This window comes from Monomorium pharaonis, chromosome 4 (assembly GCF_013373865.1).
Source record: "Monomorium pharaonis isolate MP-MQ-018 chromosome 4, ASM1337386v2, whole genome shotgun sequence".
Classification (NCBI taxonomy): Eukaryota; Metazoa; Arthropoda; class Insecta; order Hymenoptera; family Formicidae; genus Monomorium; species Monomorium pharaonis.
The window spans coordinates 876,887-899,408 of record NC_050470.1 but is presented as its reverse complement, the minus strand read 5'-3'; the positions used below and the strand labels follow the sequence as shown (position 1 = coordinate 899,408).

General features: G+C 37.6%; 2 protein-coding genes across 5 annotated transcripts in view; both read right to left on the bottom strand.

Moving 5' to 3' along the window:
• Positions 1-68: 68 nt before the first annotated feature.
• On the bottom strand, positions 69-17,294 carry LOC105833084 (neurofibromin). The gene is made up of 25 exons (XM_012674520.3): positions 17,101-17,294; positions 14,586-14,907; positions 14,240-14,458; positions 13,456-14,152; positions 13,120-13,363; positions 12,532-12,909; positions 12,262-12,448; positions 12,037-12,078; positions 11,842-11,915; positions 10,684-11,558; positions 10,277-10,599; positions 9,565-10,126; positions 8,950-9,498; positions 8,645-8,848; positions 6,466-8,563; positions 6,245-6,385; positions 5,882-6,140; positions 5,680-5,801; positions 5,407-5,505; positions 4,317-4,403; positions 3,920-4,125; positions 3,635-3,827; positions 3,296-3,519; positions 3,002-3,209; positions 69-2,911 (listed from the first exon to the last, which is right to left on the bottom strand). Exons 1-24 carry the CDS (start codon positions 17,158-17,160, stop codon positions 3,122-3,124), a joined length of 8,253 nt encoding a protein of 2,750 aa, XP_012529974.1. The 5' UTR covers positions 17,161-17,294; the 3' UTR covers positions 69-2,911; positions 3,002-3,121.
• Positions 17,295-18,001: 707 nt separating this feature from the next.
• LOC105833078 overlaps positions 18,002-22,522 on the bottom strand; it is an 83,111-nt gene continuing 78,590 nt past the window's right edge. For all 4 annotated transcript variants that reach the window (XM_036285287.1, XM_036285289.1, XM_036285288.1 and 1 more), the window contains 5 exons: positions 21,270-21,475; positions 20,712-21,137; positions 20,418-20,627; positions 19,949-20,322; positions 18,002-19,502 (listed from right to left, as the gene is read on the bottom strand). In XM_036285287.1, coding sequence (XP_036141180.1) covers positions 19,295-19,502; positions 19,949-20,322; positions 20,418-20,627; positions 20,712-21,137; positions 21,270-21,437 — 1,386 coding nt within the window. In that variant the 5' untranslated portion in view covers positions 21,438-21,475 and the 3' untranslated portion in view covers positions 18,002-19,294. The remainder of the gene's footprint in view (positions 19,503-19,948; positions 20,323-20,417; positions 20,628-20,711; positions 21,138-21,269; positions 21,476-22,522) is intronic.

Here is a 22,522-nt window from a genome sequence, read left to right as displayed (position 1 = left end):
TATTAAAACATGTCAAAAACACAAATAAATTTTACGTTGAGCATTCGAGTCTAAATCAATAACACGCATTAATAGTTTAACAAACAGCATTTTAATCTTGTGGACATATTTACACAAAAAATTATTTCATTGCATTTGTAGAAAGGCCCAATATAATCACGTCGTGAAGAGATTCAATTGAGAGAAAAATAATACGCTTAATGACAACCGTGAGAATCGAAGGTTCACAGAGCTATTTAACTCGTACATTTAACTATCTGGTGCGCGTATCACGTTCGCTAAATAAATATCATTACGTTTTACGCGCTCATATACGCACTCTTGGCTCGCACACAATGCATACAATACTGTCGGACGCGCGTGTACTCTATCCGATAGTGTCACATAACTCCTGTACAAAAGTATATAACAGTATGGTAAGTCAACCATATATTCGACTACATGTTAAAATATGCATTCAAGTGTAGTACCAATAAAACTGCTCAAAATAAAATTAATTCGGCATTAAATCCAAGTTATAGTGAAAAAATATTCAATACGAAATTTACACACGATTAAAAAATTGACAATCTCCTACAATTTTTTTTAACTAATTGTAAACTGCTCTATGTGAAGGCTAGAAAAATGTGCGTGTAGATTTTTTTATGTATAAACGAACGCTTGCTAGTCCGACGTACAGCTCGTTGTTCATCAATCTTTACACACTAAAATTTTACTATTTACAAATTCATCATAGTAACACGCTCTAGGAATATCGTGAAAACACGAAGTCCAAAAGAAAAATACCAAACTGAAATAAACAAGTTTGTTATACAGGATGCATGTAAACCAATTACGATATCTCTTAATTAATACGTATTTAATTGTTAACAAATTAATTGCCTCGCCTAACTTAGGGATGATGCACCTTTGGTAAAAAAACAACAAGGTCAGGTAACACAGATGCAGTTACAGACGATAAATTTGAAACTGCATGAATAAAATCAGCTCTTTATGACCGAATCAGTATGCAATGAATAAATCATTAATCAGCCTAAATATGTCATGGTGTTTACGAATCTGACAAAGTTTATAAAAAAATTCAATAGGAATAAAATCTATAGGTCTATTCTCTTCAGATGAATTTTTTTGCACCTTTACCTCTTTTATTCTCCAATATGGAAAAAAAGGAATGAATGAACTATACAAGTTCATCTGAAAAAAACAGGCCATACATATAAAAAAAATATTATAAAAAAGTTATTTCGAGCTTTCTCTGATATTTTAAAATATGACTAGCGCACATAAATGTTTAATAAAATTATTCTTAGCTTCATCAAAGCTTATGTAATAATAATTAATGACTTGAACGTAAATTCATTCATATTAAGTACAAGCTCAGAAAAAGTTCTATGTATATAAAAATCAACAGATTAATTAGGAAATTTCATCAATTTTCTATGACGCGTTGTGCATCTCTAAAAACTTTTCTAAAAATACAGACGAACAAAATCAACTTACAAAGTCGTCACGATTGTATAAACATTATATAACGCACTATGTACAAACACATCTTTCAAACACTCACAATCACTCTAGTGCCGTTGAGAAGTTGCTATTCATTCCGCATAACCGCACAAAAATATCATTTTCTACCTTTCTTAATCTCATTTCATTAGCTATATATGTCACACTTACTATGGCGTCAAAAAAGTTTATATAATATAAATAAATGAGATTTTTTTAAAAATAGAATGGGCGAGTATTCGCGATACGCGTACGTTAAAATACTATATTAACGCGATCTCTGGCACTTGGTACTCATTGTTGCACAAGTGCGAGATCGATTTACATTCGCTATATTCTTTCATTTCTTCCTCCTTATTACTAAAATATTCTGGCTTACGTTACAGTACGGAGAAGATATCGCTTGGTCTCGCTTTATACTTTAATAAGTAGTAGACATGTACACTTGTACATTGGTGTTTCTCTTGATAAATCTAAAAATTATTCGTCCTGCGGCTTCGAACGCCTTGAAACGACACAGGCGCCACTGGTCCAGATTATCTTTACAATGTTGAGATCTATTTGCAACGGCATACGAGGAACAAGCGGTCCCCCTGCGTAGAAAGTTATGTCTAGTCCAACTGCACTTCTAGGACCTTAGAGGACCAACGGAGATTTTTTTATAAGTAGAAGTTATTTATAGTAATATTTTACAATTAATTACTTAAAAATATCGAAGATTTATTCTCCTGCGGTATTTAAGAAGCGTTAATACATATTTCTATAAAACGAAAAATTGCGAATAATACTTGATAAATTTTTATATTTATCTACTCTTTTGCGTGTATGTAGTTGGTTCTCTATGGACCACTGAGGTTCTGTATATGTATTGTATTGCAACCACGGTAGAATCAGTCAATAAATTATGTAATCACAAGGAAATTATCGAACATATACAATACTCGTTGTTAATCAAATTCAAATTTCTTTTCTATGTCAAAATTGACTCCGTATATCGTAAGTCAATTTCTATCCACGAGAGCTAAATTATGACGAAATGTAATTCGCTGAAGTCTGATTTTACAATATACAGCGAGGAGAATGTATGTTCACAACATAAGTTTAAGTTTGTTGTAAAAATATTTACAATATATATACTGATCATATTCACTTAAATCTTTCTAGCAAAACTGTTACATTGAGGCAGCAAGTTTTGTACGATTGATTAATAAAATAATCACAAGCTTAAAAAGAATGCAAAATTGTCGGCACGTATCGCTAATAGAAATAAAGTAATGTTCTTCGGTAAACATAGCTTTCGTTGACTTCTTCTTCTATAGATTTTCATTATCGTGATGCGGACGGCATTGTACTAAACTGACTGGCCAGGTTGCAGCAACAACACGGGATAAAAATGTGCGACGTTCTACAAGGTAAAATATTAGCAGTAAATCTTTTTTCATAATGTAACTGAATTAAAAAAACAGTACTTACTAATTGGATCGTGATATCTTACCTATATTTACAATTGTGATTATTTAGAATTCACACACCTCGTCTGCCGTTGCAACTTTCGATTATTTTGTTTTTTATGCACATCTTTATCACACTGCCTGTCAGTACCACAAATTAATTGCTAGGGTTGTGACCCGCTATCATTACCGCCACCTGTGTTCTCAGTTTGACTCACATCAACAGAATCGACTCGTTTACCATCCATACGACTGAAACATTCAATTTGCATATACATGCATAGTTTACATAGTTACATTTAAGCAGGCAAATATTCTGCGAGTAAAATGAGTCTTACTCCACATGAACAGAAGAAACACCAATCTCCGTTGATGTACGAGATTGTTCTTGAACAATTCCAACAGGTGGTCTCGTTTTCGACGCAAAATCTGATTGACAATTACCGGTTCGTTTACTCTTTCGGCTAACAATCTCTTTACTATCTTGCATCGTCAAACACATTTCTACCATTGCCTTCAGACAATTCACAAATAATTCGGCACTCTCGGGCGTACAGTTAGACTGGAAACATATTGTTAATTGCATTAAGGATAAATAAAATTAGCTTCTTAAATCCAGCAATGGTTCTTAGAATCAAGATTAAAGAAAGGTTCAAATATTAAATTCTAGAACTTACGTTTGTGTAAGGCCCCGCGAACCTCCAAAGACCGCGAAATCCGCAGCTTTGCAAATAGTGTTGCAAATGATGTTGTTGATTTGTGTCTTCGCAGGCTATCATGTTCTGTATGATTGTTTGAACCGCATTCAGTATCGCTTGGTCATGACAGGAAGACAATACGCTATTGATCTTCGCGTCAAGCAAATTGTGTCTGCAAGGATATTCGGAAGTCGGCAAGTTGCAACATTGAAAACAGATTAGTCTTAGATATCTCAGATTTAGGGATAGCGTAAGGAAACTTACACAACTGGAAAAACTTTTGGAAAAACTATAGTCGCTTCCGCCAGATACTCATAAAGAATCCGCGTTTCATTTTCATTGGTGGAATACTTCACCAATGTGGCTAGCATGGTTAGCACCAAAGTCTGTGTTGAAAAGTCCGTTAACACTTCCGGGTCGAGTAAGACGTTGTTTTCGTTACTTAGGCTCACTCTCGTACTACGATCTCTCTGTATTCAGCGTAAAGATACAAACATGTTAATTTTCTCAATGTTGGCTTACAAAAGATTAAAAAATTAAATATTATAGTCGTGGGATGATACGTTTCGTATTTCCAAACGCGTGAATAATTAAACATAATCGCGTCTCGATTCGAAAAAAAGAAAAAAAATACAAGCTTTGTTGTTGAAATGGCAAGTACCTGTTGCTCTGCGTTGTCCGCCAACTTGTCGTCTTTTGCGCTCGGTACGCTCAAGGATCGCTGCGATTTAAATAAAAGCCGGCCGGTCTTGTTAGTTACAAGTTGCATGGTGTTTTATATAATCCAGGCAGGCACAGGCAGGCGCGGGTATACACCGAGAGTGAGTGAGAGAGAGAGAGAGAGAGAGAGAAAAAGAAAGAGAGAGAGAATAAACAGAGATGCATGGAGAAATAAAATGTTATATGCTATGCAACAAATCTACTGGTATTAACTGGAGATTGAGAGAAATATGGCAAACGATAGACAAAACCATCATACAAAATTAATTTTTGTTCGACTCGTGCTTGAAAACTGAGACTTTGATTCCTTTTCATGTGTGTCAAGAAATTTAGAGGTAAAACATAACTGAAAAGCTTTATACCATTATAGTAGGTAAAATAAGATACCTAAAAGATATGGAATATAATTCCAAATAAACACATGGATATATAGATACGTTTTTTATATATGACAAATACGCGCGCGCGCGCGCGCGCACGCACACACACACACACACACACACACACACACACACACACACACACACACACACACACACAAATTCTCAAATAATAGGTGGACTTGAACAGGTACAATATTCTTTGATAAAAATAAAAAATGTTATCAAACAATCCGTAGAATAAGATAAGAGCGAAGCGATAGTAATAAAAACAATATAATTTACCGCGCAAATTACGTATATAAAAATTTCATAAGAAGGATAATTTATATTTTTCTGAATAAGCTTTAAGTAATTTTACTTCGTGCGAGCATCGATTCTTTTAGGATCATGCAGTGCATTATTTTAAAGTATTAACTACATGCTCTCCATATGCTCGAGTATGATTCCTTTTTAACTTGTTAAATAAGTAATTGTATGTGCGAAAATGGTGATACATTTCGATATACTCTACATAAATAATAATGTAAAAAATTATTTCGGGTTGGTTTTCCTACGATATTTCAAACGAGTAAATTAACTACGCGCCGTTATCATTGCAGTAGCTCGTAAATTCCTGAACAACATATGCGTATCCTCGTAATTTTATACCTGCGCAGATTGTTTTTGTTGTTTTGCTTGAATAAGTGCCGATTGATCCAATAAATCCCAAGTCTTCTGTCGTCTACTCGTAGGATTAGAAGGCATATCCTAATTAATGTACACGATAAACTTATTAATGTTATATATATTATGTTATATGTACGCTATGCTATTTTATATATATATATATATATATATATATATATATTGTAATATAAAATATATACAAAATGTATATATAACAAATTGTATATATAAAATATATACAAAAAAGATAGTCACCGTGTTGCGCGATGGTAAAGTATCAAGAACATCCGAACTGCTTGATGAATCATGCAAATTTTTGTCAAGCGAATGTCGAATATGGCACCTGCTACGAACTTCTTCTGATACAGACACCAATGCTGCGGAATAACATTCGTATAGATTTTTTAAAAATCTGAATAAATACTGATCTTATTGTATCTCAAATCAATCAACATACAGGTCAAATAAGGCACACTCTCAGGTGTTACTTCGAATTTGTCCCTTTTAGAGGGTTTAGCCACGATTGCCAGCAACATAGTCAACACTCTAACCGTCCTAGTAATTGTAGTTGGCGTAGGATGTCTGTAGCCTTTCAAGAGATGACCAACCAACGCGAAATGAAAATTAGACTTGAAAGATAAACCCACGGTATGATCTAATTGTTTAAACTGACATTCCAAAGGTTCACGCGTTGACATCATTACGTATTCTAAAGTCTGGAAAGAATAGTAATACAATGATTTATTTTCTACTATTCTGCATGTTATGATATATAAGGAAATTAATGATTGAACCTAAAGAAAAATTAAAGAGTACAAACCTTTTCGTCGAAAGTGCCCTGCGAGTCAAGTGTGTGCAAGTTCTGCTCTAGAAGAGCTAGGCCGGATGCATATAATGAAGCTTCGTCTAACTCGAGAACCGATGTGGCAACCCAGAATAAATACCTATGTATTGGCGATTCCTTAACAAAAAATAATAAAACAGACTTGGTATTAAATGTTAAAATTAATGACAATTCCTAAATTTCTAAACAAAACTTACAGGTCTTAGAAGAGGCTGCAGTCGTGTCAAGCACATAACAATAGCTTCTATAAGATTAATATCGTTAAAACTTTCGAGTGCCTTCATCAGAATCGTCAGTAGTTGCCTCATATCTTGATCTGTTATACTTTTACTGATACAACCGAAGACAATGAGCGCCCTCGGCTGCAAAGCTGGATTCAAACAGAAAGCAAAGTTCTTCGCTAATGAGGTCCAAGTTTTTAACCAATCACACTTCAGAATATCCCGCATGCAAGCTTCCATAATCTCCAGAAGAGCGTCAGTTATAATTTCTAAACTGGTTAAATAAAATCTCTCCTTGTCCTGCGTCCCGTACGCGCTTCTCTCGCTATTAAGCCATTTTTCATTCGCGTGTTTACAGCCGGCTTTCGAGTGTTTGTAGAAAGCCGTATCAGCGGCGGATTTCACCTTGTTGATGCCGAATAACAAATAAAATTTCGGCAATGAGAACTCATCTAAGCTCATACGTAATATCCTATGTGTATCTTCGGAAAACGAAGGCGAGCTGCATGTGCACAATGAATGAATACTGTTGATCACCAAACCATGGATGGAAGCTCGCATAGTCAAATTGCCGGTACACACAAGCAATGTCACCGTGTGAAAGATGTACGGCAAATGTTTTCCTACATCCAAGCAATTATTAAAGGATAACATCAGAAGATATCTCACCAGGATCGCTATGTCACTCCACATTACATGTAGCTCTAACTGTGACGTCGGCGACGTACATGTCTTTTCCACTGAGCGACATACTTTGTTGATTAATTTCTTGGCGACCAATTGCACGTTACCGGACGCCAAAGCGACCGCGGTATCCGCCATGATCTCAGCCACCGATCCTAAGCCATGATGCGAGCTACGCTGAATAAAAATATCTAAAACAACGTCTATCAATTCCGGCAGCATGCCAATTGTGCTCCAGATCTTAGCTTGTATACTCGGATACATTTCGATCTCATTGATAGTCAACGAAGTCAAATCTTCCAGGATCGCTGTGACTTGTTTCTGCCGCTTACCACCTTCGTCATGGGGTTTATAAAATCGCACGAGATTGCTGAGCCATGGCGTCATGTATTCAAGACATAAATGTTTTAGCTCAATAGTCGATGCCTTGAAGCCTTGTATGCATTCTTTAAGAAACTCGAGAGTAAGATGCGGATCATTCGCTGCCAAAGTTTCACTTAAATGCTTAATGAATATGGTGTTATTCGATGGTATACAGATACCAGACGTCTCCAATAATTGATCCTCTATTTTCAGGCCAAACGTCGCCGTGAGCGCGCATAGGTGATTGTAAGCGGCAGTCCGAAGATTGGGATCGGGACTGCCGAGATTCAATAAGGCCATATTCAATAAGGTACCGGGCACGTCTTTAGGTCTAATTTTCGCGTGAATGGACATAGAGTCCGGCTGCGATAGTACCCAACGATTTCTAATGTGAATTATATTTTGCACGATGCTGTCGCAATCGCTGTGGGCGAAAGTCAGAGGTCCCGCTTCGTTGGAAATGGTCAACACGAATGAATTATCGTCAACCAGACAAACTTCTTCTATCTCAGATGCATAATAGACATCATTTAAGAGAACAGATTGCGATAATACTTTAGATCTATCCGTATGCGTTATCTGCAGTGTCGTTGGTCCGATCTTTATTGATACTCGCATTTCTTTATGAGATAATTTCAAAACTCCAGTAAAGACTTTCAAGTCTTCATCCAGGGATAATGTCGCACCGGGTAACTTTTGTTGTTCCACATCGATCACATCGTTTAATTTTCCTTGGCCATCAATGAAAACAATTTTTCGATTACCTTTCAATGGTGCTAAAATACTATCGTGATACTTTGTGTACTCGCGTACCCAGTTGTTACAATTGTAAATATATACTGCGTGAAGATTTTCATAGGCTGCCTCAGGTAAAACATAAAACCACTTTTGCAAAAATTCTGTCCTAAATCGATTATCTGAACATGTATGAGTGAGATCGACGACTACGTCATATGAAGAGTGATAGAAGGGTTTTAAAGTTAGAATAACATGATATATGAGTAGGTCGCCGTTCGTTTCACCAAGTCTGAAAATCGAAATTTAAATGGTAAACTCTTTGCTTTACATTTTTACTCTTATTTTATATCTTGTAATGATTTGTGCATACTTGAACCGTCGTGAAATGTAGTAAAATACTGGATAGCCTAGCTTGCTGGTGCCTGCTTGATAAAAAATATTCATATTCTGAATGCTTTTAAATTCTTCTCTTTCGTGCATATTATGCTTCATCATGATCTCTTCAAAATTAGTTGACGACATGTCTTTGTTCGCCCATCGCGACATGCGAACGTAAGTAGTTGAAAAAAGCGAGCTGAAATTCAAATGTAGAATCAATTCGTGATTTGCGTATTAGCTAGCAGTGGAACTGCGATAATAACGTAATCAAAGTGTTAATAAAACTCAAGAACTCACTGGGAATCCATCGGTTTATGCTCGGGTGGACCAAGATACGCTAATAATGTAGCCATTTTGTCAAATGGTCTCCTTCCGACAGCTTTGTGGTCTCTACTACTACTAAGATAATCTCCGATTTTTTCTTGATGGTTCCACAACAACCTATGCAACGCCAAGACATTGGCGTCCGAAACGAATGACATAGGATGGCTGGTTTCATCAAGCGTTTCGCAATCCGATGCTATCTGTATGATAAACCGTCGACCAATCTCAAAGTGCGTTCTTAAAAAATCGTTGAAAGGCAACATATGCTGCTCCTTGCTGAATTCTACATGATTGGCAATATTCTGTAATATCTTTGACATAAGCATGAGGCCTCGTTTGACTTCATATGGTACCGGTTTATTTACGATACTCATCTCTTGAGGTGAAACAATAGCAGGATTAATGAAACGTAGAAATATCACTGTCCCTACGGCCACAATGTTACTCTGCGGAGATTGCGGAAATCTTTTGCACAATACTTGAAACAGGCAGTGACACATCGAGCGTAGTTGTGGAGGAAACCTAAAAAAAATTTGAATTTGAGCATTGTATAACTTTATTCGCAAGTTATAATAAATGTTGACTCACTTATCTGCCGATGATACGATAGCATTGAACACTTTTTGTGTCAACATGATTAAGTTTTCGCCGTTTTGTTCAATATTTTCATTAGGGTCAATCCTTGCGCTATCTACTTCGAAACTAATTGTTGACTCGTCCAGTAAGGGTTTGATGAGTGGCTCGAGCAAGCCTTGCAAGTAGCTAGTACCATAAATTTTAAAGCAGAAAGACATGATCTTACTTCCCAGAGTATTGCCGCGAAAAAGAGTCTGTATACAATCGGTTAGCTCGACCTCTCGGTAAAGCATGTTCCATAACAGATTCCATAACAAATGCCTCGCGTCGAACAGCGTCACAAAGACACGCGTTAGTTCATCCATTTGATTCGTCGTTACTACATTAGCCAATGCCATGGCGATAGGCAATTCGCCTTTATCACTGATCATTGTAACAAGTTCAACTAATTGTTCGTATCTGTCCGCCAGGACAGTCTCGGCAAGAGTATCAAACTCCGTTCCTTGCTGAAGAATTTTAGTCAACACTTCCATAAATGCGGCTCGTGTCTGAAGATCTGCGTTGTAACCCAAATCTAAGAAAAAAGTTAAATATTTAGTAATGGAACCACTAGTTATGGATAATTGAAGAACAAAATAAAATAGTGAATAAAATTAAAAGAAATGTTTTTAAAATGTAATCCATTTAAAAAACTTTCAAACCATATTAATTGATTATTGCGTACGTATCGAGTGCTGAAGGCCACTGTCTATATTCGCGCTGAGAAGATTACTCATAGCTTGAATAGTGGTGTTGCGCAAAGTAGCTAACTTGCTGGTCGTTAAAGTAGGCGATTGTCGAGACACAACATCCTTATCCTCCGATGATGACGATTGTTCGGTATGATGATTGTTGCAGTAATTTATTAAATTCATAAAGAGCGTGAAATATTTCGAAAAAAGTTCAGACTTTGCTTCCATCAAATCAACACGGTCAGAATCTTCAGGTTGAAGAGGAAGACCGCGCAATAATGCTCCTACAGCTTCCATGCAAGCTTGATCTAAATCTCTATAAAAAGTTAGACATATTTGATAATCATAATTCTTAATCTTCAACATAGAAGTTTGTATAAAGTGGAATAAAATATTTCACCTGGTGTAAGCTGTGAGATCATTAACAATTGTTGAAGAAAAAGGATGCGTGCACATTACCCACTCGGTCAAATATTCAACTAGTTTGTTGCGAAATTTTAATTCTTGTCTAAATGCTAAATCGTCTCGTCTTTTCATCATAGCTTCAACCAGCTGGCATAATTTAGTTTTAATACAAATCGAATGCACAGTCATGTCTAAATGCCTGACATATCTAACAATCGCCAACATCATGCCTTCGATGCTGGTCACTCCGAGATATTCCGGTTGATCCGTCTTTGAGTCCAGAATGTTTTTCATTATAAATATGGTATGTTCAATAAACTGCGTATTTAAATCCGATACTACTACGTGTCCACTACGTGGATCGAAAAATTTCTCGACGAAATTTTTTATCTGATCGAACAATAATGGATATAGGGCAGGACTCATCTCATGTGCAACTAACTCTTTTACATGTTTCTGTATTTGATTGCCAAGTTTCTCATTATTACAGATTAATAACCGTAATAAATTGTATACGAATTGTGTCACTGGGCAATATTGCGTTTCTTGATTGCAATTTATTAAACTTGAGACAGAGTCCTGCTGTTTTGGCAAGCCTTTCTTATCGGGATTGAAAGAAAACACGCCATATGGTCTATTAGGTGAACGACGTTGTAAGCATACTCCGCCAAGAGCGCAGAGAAATCCTGTCATGTTGGCCCACTCGTTAATTTGCTCTTCCACTTCATGTTCTGAATTCTGATGCGCAGCTCTCCGTTTTACATTGCCGCGACAAAACGGCTCTACCTGCACATCTTCGGTCTTGCTTTTAGGATAACTCGATAACTGCCGCGAAGTTGCTTCCCAATTTCTAAAGGTTTCTTCCCAAGCCTAAAAATATGAATATATATAAATTCTATATATATATATATATATATATATATATATATATATATATAATATGTACATACATATATATACACAAGTTTTTTAAACGTCAAATTTTACACGCGCGCGCGCGCGCGTGTGTGTGTAAAATTCTGATGTTTAAAAAACTTTTTGATGTTTTTGATTTTATGTTTGAATTAAATATCAATTAACATTACATTGTACTTTATACACGATGAGTTTATATTAGATATAAATACAAAAAATAAATATGTTTAATACATACTGGTTGTATACCGTTCACGCAATGTTCTATCTTTCTCAACAAAGATAATATTTTCTTTTGTAATGTAGCACGCCCTAAAATAAAAAAAAATGTTAAACTACTGCAACAATTTCGTTATTTAATCAATTGATTAAATAAACAATATATCAATATAAATATAAAATAATATGAATAAAACTGAAGACAAAGACTCACCATGATTATATTCCTGATAGCATAGCCTAGTCTCCTCGTGGGCTATTACGATAACAAGATCTTTAATACTCTACTACAGACGAATAAGTTTTATTAATTAAAATAAAAGAAATAAATTCAAAGGTATCTCTTTCACAAATGTATCTTTGAATCCGGGAGAACATCCCTTTCTCTATTTACTCTGAATGTTCTCATAAAAAATTTTATTAAAGAAATAAAACTCACCAGAAATTAATACAGTCGAAGCTTGCGCCAATTCTAAATACAAGTGATAATTTGGAAGAAGACAAGTCACCGCTACTTCGTCGCTGCCACAAAGAATTTCTGCTTCTTCACATAATAATGCAAAACATGACATGGATACTAAAACAGCCTCCATATCTATACTCCATAAATATATCAAGCACACGACCTGAACATATTAAGTCCCGATTAAATTAATCCAATTAATTGTAACCAATTGTAAACTAAATTTGTGATCTGATAAGTCTGTACCTCAAGTTTAATATGTGCTTGTTTACTGATCGCTATATGGCTGTTTACATTCGCGTAATCTTTATACTGAGAAAGGAAGGCATTCCTGCAACTGAGTATTTCGCGAAGCCATTTGAGTATAGTCGTGTAATTGATAATTTGATGTTGAATTAGTTTCTGGGAAATTGAGAATACGACTTGTGAGCTAGCGTCCCAAAAAGTATCGAGCGGCGCTTCTGGATTCCACGCTTTAACTTTGTCTGGATGATGTAGCACTAGCAATGCCTCCATCGCTTCATGGGCGATGTCCGGCATCGTAGGTTGATGGACTAACGAGACAAGTCCATTAATCAACTCTAAAGTGGACCTTTGTATTTCGTGGCCAGCTGTGCCGTAGCTCTATAAAATGTTAAACTAATATAGGACCTTGAACATTTTAGCCATAATTAATCTATATGTATTTTATCTTGACTGTATATACACATAGATGTGTATATACATGTATATACATGTGTTTAACTTAAGTTAAATGTGTAAATAATTTATTTTCCTTGACATCTTACTGTTAATGCTTATCATTATCCTATATGTATTCATAAAAAAACATACGTGTAACATTAACATAGGATCCACGTGAATGAGTCGCACCATCACCAATAACAGATTTTTTGAATTTATCATCTCTTCTTTAGGCTTGAGAGCAAAATTGTGAATCATGCGCAACGGCGTATTCCACATGCAGTTCTGTGTCACCTTGTTCAGAGTATCGGTAAACATATTCCTGAGTTCTGTGCCATACGAATACACAAGACTAATTTCCGGCCACCATGGTAATCTCGGTTGCGTAAAGATTCTGAAATATGACATTGAAACTGGTCAGACTCGCCAGCAATTCGCAAAATCCTCGTGTGATCGCTACAAGAAGAAAATAATTTCGGCACTTGCTTGTATAATGAGCTGACTAGGACAAACTGGTACGTTGATGGGTAGTTGACATTCAAACAAAACTTAAAAACTTCGTTGTTATGTGGATTAATACGGAAAGAGCTGACAAAGGAATCAATCATCAGATCGATGTCTTGTGCGCTATAATTCTGTCCGCGTGAAAATGGTTTTGAGGGATTGAAGAGAAGACTCATCAGATCATCCATCAGCTGCTGCACTAAGGTTAGGACGACGTTGTTGCTAGATTCGGCCTTGTTGACATACGTAGCCGCTTTGGTAAGATTAACACACGTGACAGCTGCAGCCTCGGACAGTTGGCGACTAGAGGAGCTGCTGTGTGTTCTCAGGCTGCGCTTCACGCTGTCAATGAATTGCTTTTTTCTCGAATATCGTGGCGAATCGGGTGGCCCAGAGTCAGCGTTTACGATTTCCAGGACCTTGGGCGAGAGTATCAGCAGCATCATCTGTAACGGCCAAACAGAGGCCGCGCGACTCTTCTTCTCAACGACGAAAGTGTCGAGAATATCGAACAATTCCTCGCACGCCTTACTGAGATTCTCGTTAGGCTGTTTCTGCATCTCAGCAAACTCCTGTGGATACGTGTCCATCCAGTTCCAGATCGCTTTCTCCAGGGGATTCATGAGCACGAGATATGCCGACTTCTTGCCGATCAGTTGCCGGACTTTCTGTATAATTTCTGCAGCGAGCATGAATGTATAATGCAATTAAATCTTCTAAGCTTTATGCGCTTCGCGCCACGGTCAATAGTAGTCTCATCGCCTACCGTTTAAAAGCCTGGTCAATCTGTGGACATCGGCATTGATATACTGCATCAGCTCGATGTCGCTGCAGTCTGGATTCTCGTCTCCGCTGTTGGACAGTTCCTGAAGTCTGGCCGATATCCGATTAAAAACCGCGTTGAAGAAATTTAAGCTTAAAGCAAACAGCACTTTGCTCGCTAAATCTCTTATCATTTTCGTCTGCGGACTGTCATACGGCATGCCTGTGCGAGAAATTATAATTATCCATTGAGTATTCAAATACTAAACTATCATACTTGACTCATCTTGCTCAGCAATACGAAACGAATCCAATAATTCGATCATTTTCCATGCTGTTGTCCCACTCACCTATAAATTGACATATCTCCCGAAGTAGCAACTTGACGTTCATCGCCTCCTCGAATTTGGTCGTGTCCTTCGGCGTGTTCGCTAGACATTTCTCCAACGTGTCTAGAACGATGATGACAGACTCCTGTCGGTCCTGATCCTTGGGCTGGAATGGTCGCTGACTACTCGTACTTGGGGTCAGCTCGTTGACTCGCTGCAGCATCTTCGTAAGGCCAGATATAATGAAGGAAAAACGGTACCGGGAGATCTCTATCAGGCATTTCTTACTCGTCTTTTCGTTCACGTGAGAATGGGGACTTTCGGGACCGGAACGACACGGCAGCTGCATTAAGAAGAACGATCTCTTAGAGAAAAGCGAATAAAACGTAACAATGTGTAATAAAAATAAATTAATTACAAATAGTAGTCAGCGAATGAATAATAGATATTAGTGGATGAATCCATTTTCGTCAAGGATCTCTCGTATGGGTAACGGACGGTAATTATCGGGGGGGCGAAAGAGGCATCGGGGGAAGTAAGACGAGATGAGACAGTCGTCAAAGTAATGCTGGCGACAAATTGGCTGAACATCGGGACAACGTCAATTTGCGCGCTCGTGCGACTCAATCGATTCCGGTTTTATTCCCCCTTTTGTTCGACATATCGGACAACGGCAGCGCGGTCGAGCTGTGCGTAAAGGGAATGCAACTTTCATTCATGGATACCCACATCCCATTCATCGACTCTCGCACATTAAACGTACGAGAATCCATTCCTTTTCATCACCATTATTGTAACGGGGACAATCGAGCGCGGAATCTCGTTCCGAAATATATTCGATTTGCCCGGAGCTTTGCAGAACGTCGAATATCTCGCGTTTGGTTTCGTAAGTAGCGCGCCTTCCACGTGAATTTATGTCTCGCGTGTAAATAATATGGATTTTGTAATTAAAATAAGAACATTTCCTCGTTTGCGCTAAACCGCGTAGCTATATACGAGCACTCGCGAGTCACAGCACGGTCGCGCGAGTTGATCGATATTTATGCACCGCGCACCCTTAATAGATACGTTACTGTATATACACCTTGATTGAGCTGCTCTCGCAGCGAGGTTGACTGGAGGCAGAGGGGGCGAAGGTCAAACCGCACGAGGGAAGCCGGGGGAGGAGGGGCCATCTTTGCAAGAATGCATCTTTTCATGAATGAACGAATCAAGGAGGGAAGGAACGACATCGTATTCTCGGGCACACGGCTGATCCCCCCACTTTATCGATACGCGCTCGAAATGTATTCACACGTATCTGACGCGATTAGAGACGCCTGATTTTTTCCGGAAAAGATCAAGCATGCAGCTGTTGGAAACTATGCGTTCAGCTCGAGCCCTTCGGCCGGACGACTGAGAAACGTTAGATCGTGACGACTTTTGATCATACAATACTTCAATTATTAAAAATATATACGGTATCTCTCGCAATTGTGTCACATTGAAAGATTTAAAGGAGTTGAAGTAAATTTTAATAATATTTCTTTTTATTTATTTGGTTGGTGCATTCTATACATGTCGATTTCTATGGATAGTGGAAAATTTACGTAAACGAATCTCATTTGTTTTAAAATGCAAAATTTTGATATGCCATCCTTCGTATAACAACGTTCCAAAGCTTTGATTGTCGAAAATTTAGTTAAGTCTTTAATCGATTTCCTCGCAAAATTACATTTCTGTCGCGTCTAAAAGTCACACGCAATACAACTTATACATGTGAATAGATATAAAGCAAAATAAGTCTCGAAAAGTCTAAAGTTGAAAGTACAAATAATTAAACTGCACATGCGATCTTCCTTTCTCGCAGCTATATAATGGGGTGCTTAAAGAATGTTCTAAAAATTTAGCCCGTATTTAAAAATTCACGAGGCCGACCTCTAAACCGAGACCTTTGCTCCTAATCGGACGATGAATTAACCAAGCCAAGGTCCTCGCAATTGTTACGCGTTTCTTGGCAGCTCGCTCCAAGTATTGTACACCCTGATAATTCTCAAGTTCATATTCAACACGGACGAGTCTCGACGCTGACTCGTGAGTGCAATCGGTTGTCAGTCGCATCGTCGTCCCCGTAGTCGATTCCAGAGTACTTGGCCGAGAAAAATCTACCACCCGGCGCACCGCGATGAGCGCCGAGAGAATTCGAAATCCGATATCCGGAGAACGGGGCGCGAGTACGGCGGGAACAAGGCCGACGTGTGTCCTAGTATCCAGGACGCGTCCACGAAAGGCGTCGACGAGGAGTCGACGAGCAAACGGGCGAGTGCCGCAGATGCATCGTGGATATGACATTAAGGGGGAAGGGAGCAGGGAAAGAGGAGAAGGAAGAAGGAGGAGGAGGAGGAGGAGGTGGTCGGACACCGGAAGAGGGTGGCGAGAAGCGAGACGGGCTGAGAGGAGAGGAGAGAGGGCGAGCACGAAACGAAATGACCAGGAAACGGAGACAAGAAGGTCGACGCTTCTCGATCGTAACATCGTAGCATCGCCAATCGCGCACCTGATCCTCGAACCGCGCGAGCACCAAATTCGCCCACTCCCCGGGCTTTTGCGTCCCCATCTCCGTTCGAGGTTCACTGACAGGCCGTTACCACGTACCACGAATCGCCAGCTCGGTACGAGCCGCGACCTTACGTCATCATTTACGAACGTTGACTGAACGACCATCACCGCAGATCTACGAATCACCCCCGATGGGAGGGGCACTTGTGCTGGTGGGACAGCGAAGATGATCGAGCGCGGTCGAAGGTACACGACCGCCTCGCTGCCGAGCCAATCGCGCGCTACGTGTTCAGGAGCGTCGCGACAAACAAAAAAATCTCTGCATATTCTTCGTAAAAAAGTAGAACGTTTTATTTCTTTATATTTAATTAAAAAAGAGGAGGGATTAAAAATTTTCAATTACAATATAATATTCATTTGACAACAATTTGTTTTGCTCTATATTGCAACTTATTTCATTATCATTTGCTTATTTGGCATCAAAACATTCATCTTTTTATGCAATGCAATTTGTACCATTATATTATATTATATTAATTATGTTGTTTTAAATGGTAAAACTTTCTCATTCGTTAGCAAAAATGTCATATTTAATTATCCTGAAGCAATCTATTGAGAAACTACAGGGGATGATAGTTTCGTGCATCCCTGGTTCGGTCAAGGCGGGTGCACGATCACCCCACCTTACAACCACGTCATTCATAACTGTGCAACGCGGCCTTGTACCCGGGACAATCGCTCGTACGAAAATTCGATCACACGTTAGTGGGATATTGCAATATGGATGTCCCAGTTTCCTCTTAATCAGTACATTAAACAGTCAATATACAATTTCCGCCGAATTTATGCATAATGACTCATTTTTATGAATTAATATATCGTGTAATTATATGCACACATTTGTAATTTTTTACAGAGATATTTATTAAGAAATGACATAACATGTTTGATAATCAAGTCTAAGAGGCACAAAAAAATAAAACATAAGATAAATAACATTTATTTTACTATTTGAGCTAATGTCACAACAGTTAGCCATACTCAACGTAAGATAATCACTAAGATAATCACACAGAATTTTTTTTCAATTTTTTCCTTGTCTATTTAGTGTTTTGATAATACTTTCTTCTTCATCCTTTTTCTGACTAGTTGTATTCACTCTTCTAATAAAAAAATAAATAATTTCTTTCACACTATTGAAGACATTAGTAATAAGTAAAATGACTCTTAAAATATATTTCTTACACCTAAAATAAAGAATTTCATTACAGTCAATATTTAAAAAATATTAATCTCAACTTCATATAGTAAAATCGTTTTCTATTTTTTTTATGCAGATTATAAATAATTTTCATTTTAAAATAAATATATTTTTCATATTTTTTTAAACAACATTAAATTTTATCTTTATGAACGGCGAAATGTTTAGACTTTAAGATATAAATAAATTATGTAAATTTGTACTGTGTATATATGTGTTATGCCTTTGTTAGTATTTTGATTCGCAATCCTTATTTTACTTAAGGAAGTAACAAGTTCAATTTAATAATATACAATTAAGTAATGTGCTAATTTCATCTTCATGTAAAAGTCAGTCTTTAGCACGAGAATCTTACGCATACAACAAAACAGTTATTCTAAATCATATCTTACATTGCTGTATATAGCATTTTTTCATTCCATCTAAGTATCTCATGTCTCTTGAAAATTTAATACAATCGCAATATGATACTAATAAATATAATTTGAGCAATAGCAGTACATTATAAAATAGTTTACAAACAAGTGTCAACATTTCATAACATTAAAATCCATTTTTGTTATATTTCTATTTATCATCTGTAAATTAAAAATAAAAAAATTAAATAGAATCCTAAAAAATACAAGCACGTTTTATTAAAAGTATGTTTGTTCATCGTTGAATTATTTACACATATATGTGTACAGTTTTATATTTTTTATGCATACGGAAATAAAATGTTTATCAATTTAACATACTGATTAACGAATGATAGCATTAATATCTTTTTTACGAATGCCAGACAGATACCTTTGCATTAAAAAATGATATTATTCATGATCGGTAAATGTATCGTCAATTAAGTGCACATATTTCCTTTGCTTTAAATAGATTCTTTCATCATAAATTAAAAATTATATCTTTGGTAGCATTGCTTTTTTCTTGTAGATAACTATTTATTCTCTTTTAGATAACTATTTAAAATATCTTCTTCTAATAAAGAAATCACAGATTTAAAAATATCCACATCTCGTTGTCGATGTTTTTCGATGGAATGAACGCTTTTCGGATCCAAGTCCGAAACTCTGATACTGCTTAAAAAGTGATGTCGCTCCGAAAGTTTTATCGTATTTTTCTCAGGCATTCTTGATGCATCTTTCCTGTAAAAAAAGAAAAATTGTAATTACTAAAACTTAACACATCTAATTATCTGAAATACGTTTAGTATGGTGAAAGTAATAATCACCCACATGTTGCATGTTTGGGGCTAGAAGTAATGATTTACTACGTTTATGTACGTTACGTACGTACGTAATATTTATCATTATGAATTATATTTTATGAATTAATTATAATTATATTAAATCCACAGTCAAATAATTACAATCAGATAAATGAAGTACTTGTTCACTGTACCGCTGCATTATACGCGACTATTATACGGTTTGGACAATAGCTATAGAGAATAATTAGAAAGCGCATTTCCTCTCGTAGGACTATTGCATTAAATCAATTTTATTATCAATTTTGCCTTTGTTAAAAGATTTATACTATTCTTGGCACATGCAGTGAAAATACGGACCATTGTTTCGAACAATACACTTACGGATGCAATTCGCGGAAGGTCATTAATATCGAGCAATCTCTAGCCGTGACAAATAAAAGGTAATTTTGCAACGCTGATAAATGTTCGGCGGTAATCTGCATATTTGCCTTTCGCTCGTCATCATCGTTGCTAGTTCTTTGGTTATGCAGACTCTTATTTCCATAAAATGGTTGGTGCGAATCTAGGTTGGAACTAATTTCTGTTTGCGATACACCACCATTCACAAGCATTTTGTCGGCATTAGCAGATAAGATACACTCTGAACTGGTACTACAATTTCCATTAAACTCGTCATCATATTCTTGTGTAATAGAGCTCTTAAGAAGCGTTTGAAAATCTTTTTCCTTCATAATCTCTATTTTCTGGACTATGTTCTGGAACAGAAAGAAACAAGCGTTCTCTAATGCATTCATGTACTCAACAAAAATTACTTCTTTTGTATGCATACGTCGTGTATAAAAATACATACCGTAGGTTTGCTGAGTGAAGTGTGAAAAACGTTACTAATTTTGTTTAATTTTGTCAAGTCAGAATATATCATATCGTTATTTAATAGCGATGCGAATTTGGAATAGATGCCGTAAATATAATTGATGTTTACGTAAGACAATCGCTGCATATTCCATATTCGCTCTAGCACTGAGTTCTTCGGCAATTCCTTGCCATTAAAATTACATTTCTACAAGATTAAAATGATGGAAGTCAGTCAGAAGGCAACGATCATTATTTTTAATAAATGATGATTTCCAAAACTAGCATCTACCTTTCCTGCGAGGCGAAGGCACCGTTTGGCTCTCATGACTGCGCGTGGTGTGACGCAAAATGTTGTTGGAGCTTGATTCGCGGGTAGGATAAAATTACGTGAAAGGGAGGTGGCTGGCAGTTTCAGCTGCTCTTGTGCGATAGGCTGCGTAAGGGCAGCACAAACCAATTTGCAGAATTCGTCGATGCGGTGGGCTCGTCCGTCGTTCTCCGTCGCCGCATTCCCAAACCACTCGTCCAGCACATTTTCGAGATCGTTTGGCGAGGACGTTTCATCGTAGACGACGAAGCTATCTTTAAAGATTTTCAAATTGTTCTGCGGCGATTTTAAAAGCGCCTCCACGGCGGTTTTCATTCGCGTCTCCGTCCCAGAAAATAGGTCAAACGGGCAGTAATTGCTGCGAGCGGCAATGCTCTTTCTCCGCAACTGAAAAATTATTTTGTTTTAGTATATCATCTATGATATTTGTATTCTGTATTGTTATTTCCGAAAATTGTAAAAATTACATGAAAAATTTATAAAATTATTCTAAAGCTGATGTCGCTATTCATTAAATACCTTGGCGTACTGGTTGAGACAATACGGACATCCAGAAAATCTCTGCTCCATCTCTTGTAAGTATCCCTGCTTCGGCTTTATCTCCACGCAAAACGTCGAACGGTTTCGGAAAACGGTTTGATCGAGTTCCAATTGCAAGTCCAAAAACGTATAATCTGGAAACTTCATGGCGTATGGATCTGTAATTTCTTTATGTCGACGTTCCTCTACAACATAAAATTGAATCCGATAAGTACCCGCGTACTATTTCTTTTTCGCTTATTTTTAACCACGCATTTTAAATTTATCGGTGATAACATCGTGTATATAAAAAGGAAAAAAAGTCAAAATATTTGCAAGCAAATGTTTTATATGTCTTCTTCATTCATTATCCTATCTAAAAAAAGGCATGTAAAGTCGATTGCTCGCATTTCTCGAAGTTTATTATTGTCGCTTTTCCGCGATGCCAATTGGTTCTCTCGCTGCGCATACTTCGTTTTGCAAGAGTAGCTGTCATTGCAATTTTGACAGCTGTCAAATTTGTATAAATATTATTTATACATTTATTGTTGTAATTTATTTTTAAAAAGTAAAAAATAAAGAGTTAAGTAGCGCGCGCAAAGCGAGGAGGGAGCACGGAGTGAGCGAGTGAGTGAGCGAGTGAGTGAGCGAGGAGTGAGTGAGAAGTGAGAGAGGAGTGAGAGAAGAGTGAGCGAGGAGGGAGCGAGGAGGGAGCGAGGAGGGAATGAGGAGAGAGCGAGTGACTGAGCGAGGAGGGAGCGAGGAGGGAGCGAGGAGTGAGCGAGTGAGTGAGCGAGGAGTGAGCAAGGACTGAGCGAGTAGATGAGCAAGGAGTGAGCGAGTGACTGAGCGAGGAGGCAGCGAGGAGTGAGCGAAAGAGTGAGTGAGCGAGGAGTGAGCGAGGAGTGAGCTAAGAGTGAGCGAGGAGTGAGCGAGTGACTGAGCGAGGAGGGAGCGAGGAGTGAGCAAGTGAGTGAGCCTGGAGTGAGCCAGGAGTAAGCCAGGAGTGAGCCGGGAGTGAGTCAGAAGTGAGTCAGAAGTGAGTCAGGAGTAAGCCAGGAGTGAGCCAGGAGTGAGCCAGGAGTAAGCCAGGAGTGAGCGAGTGAGCGACTGGCTGGCTGGTTGGCAGTGAGTGAGTAAGTGATTGAGTAAAGAATGAGTGAAGAGTGAGTGAGTGAGTGAGTGAAGAGTGAGCCAGGAGTGAGCTAAGAGTGAGCCGGGAGTGAGCCAGGAGTAAGCCAGGAGTGAGCCAG

Coding starts and splice junctions, on each gene's coding strand:
- LOC105833084 (XM_012674520.3), bottom strand. CDS start 17,160: ATGGGGACGCAAAAGCCCGGGGAGTGGGCGAATTTGGTGCTCGCGCGG. Junction 14,459..14,585: donor GGAGATATGTCAATTTATAG/GTGAGTGGGACA, acceptor TTTCTCGCACAG/GCATGCCGTATGACAGTCCG. Junction 3,210..3,295: donor GTTTCTTCTGTTCATGTGGA/GTAAGACTCATT, acceptor TGAATGTTTCAG/TCGTATGGATGGTAAACGAG.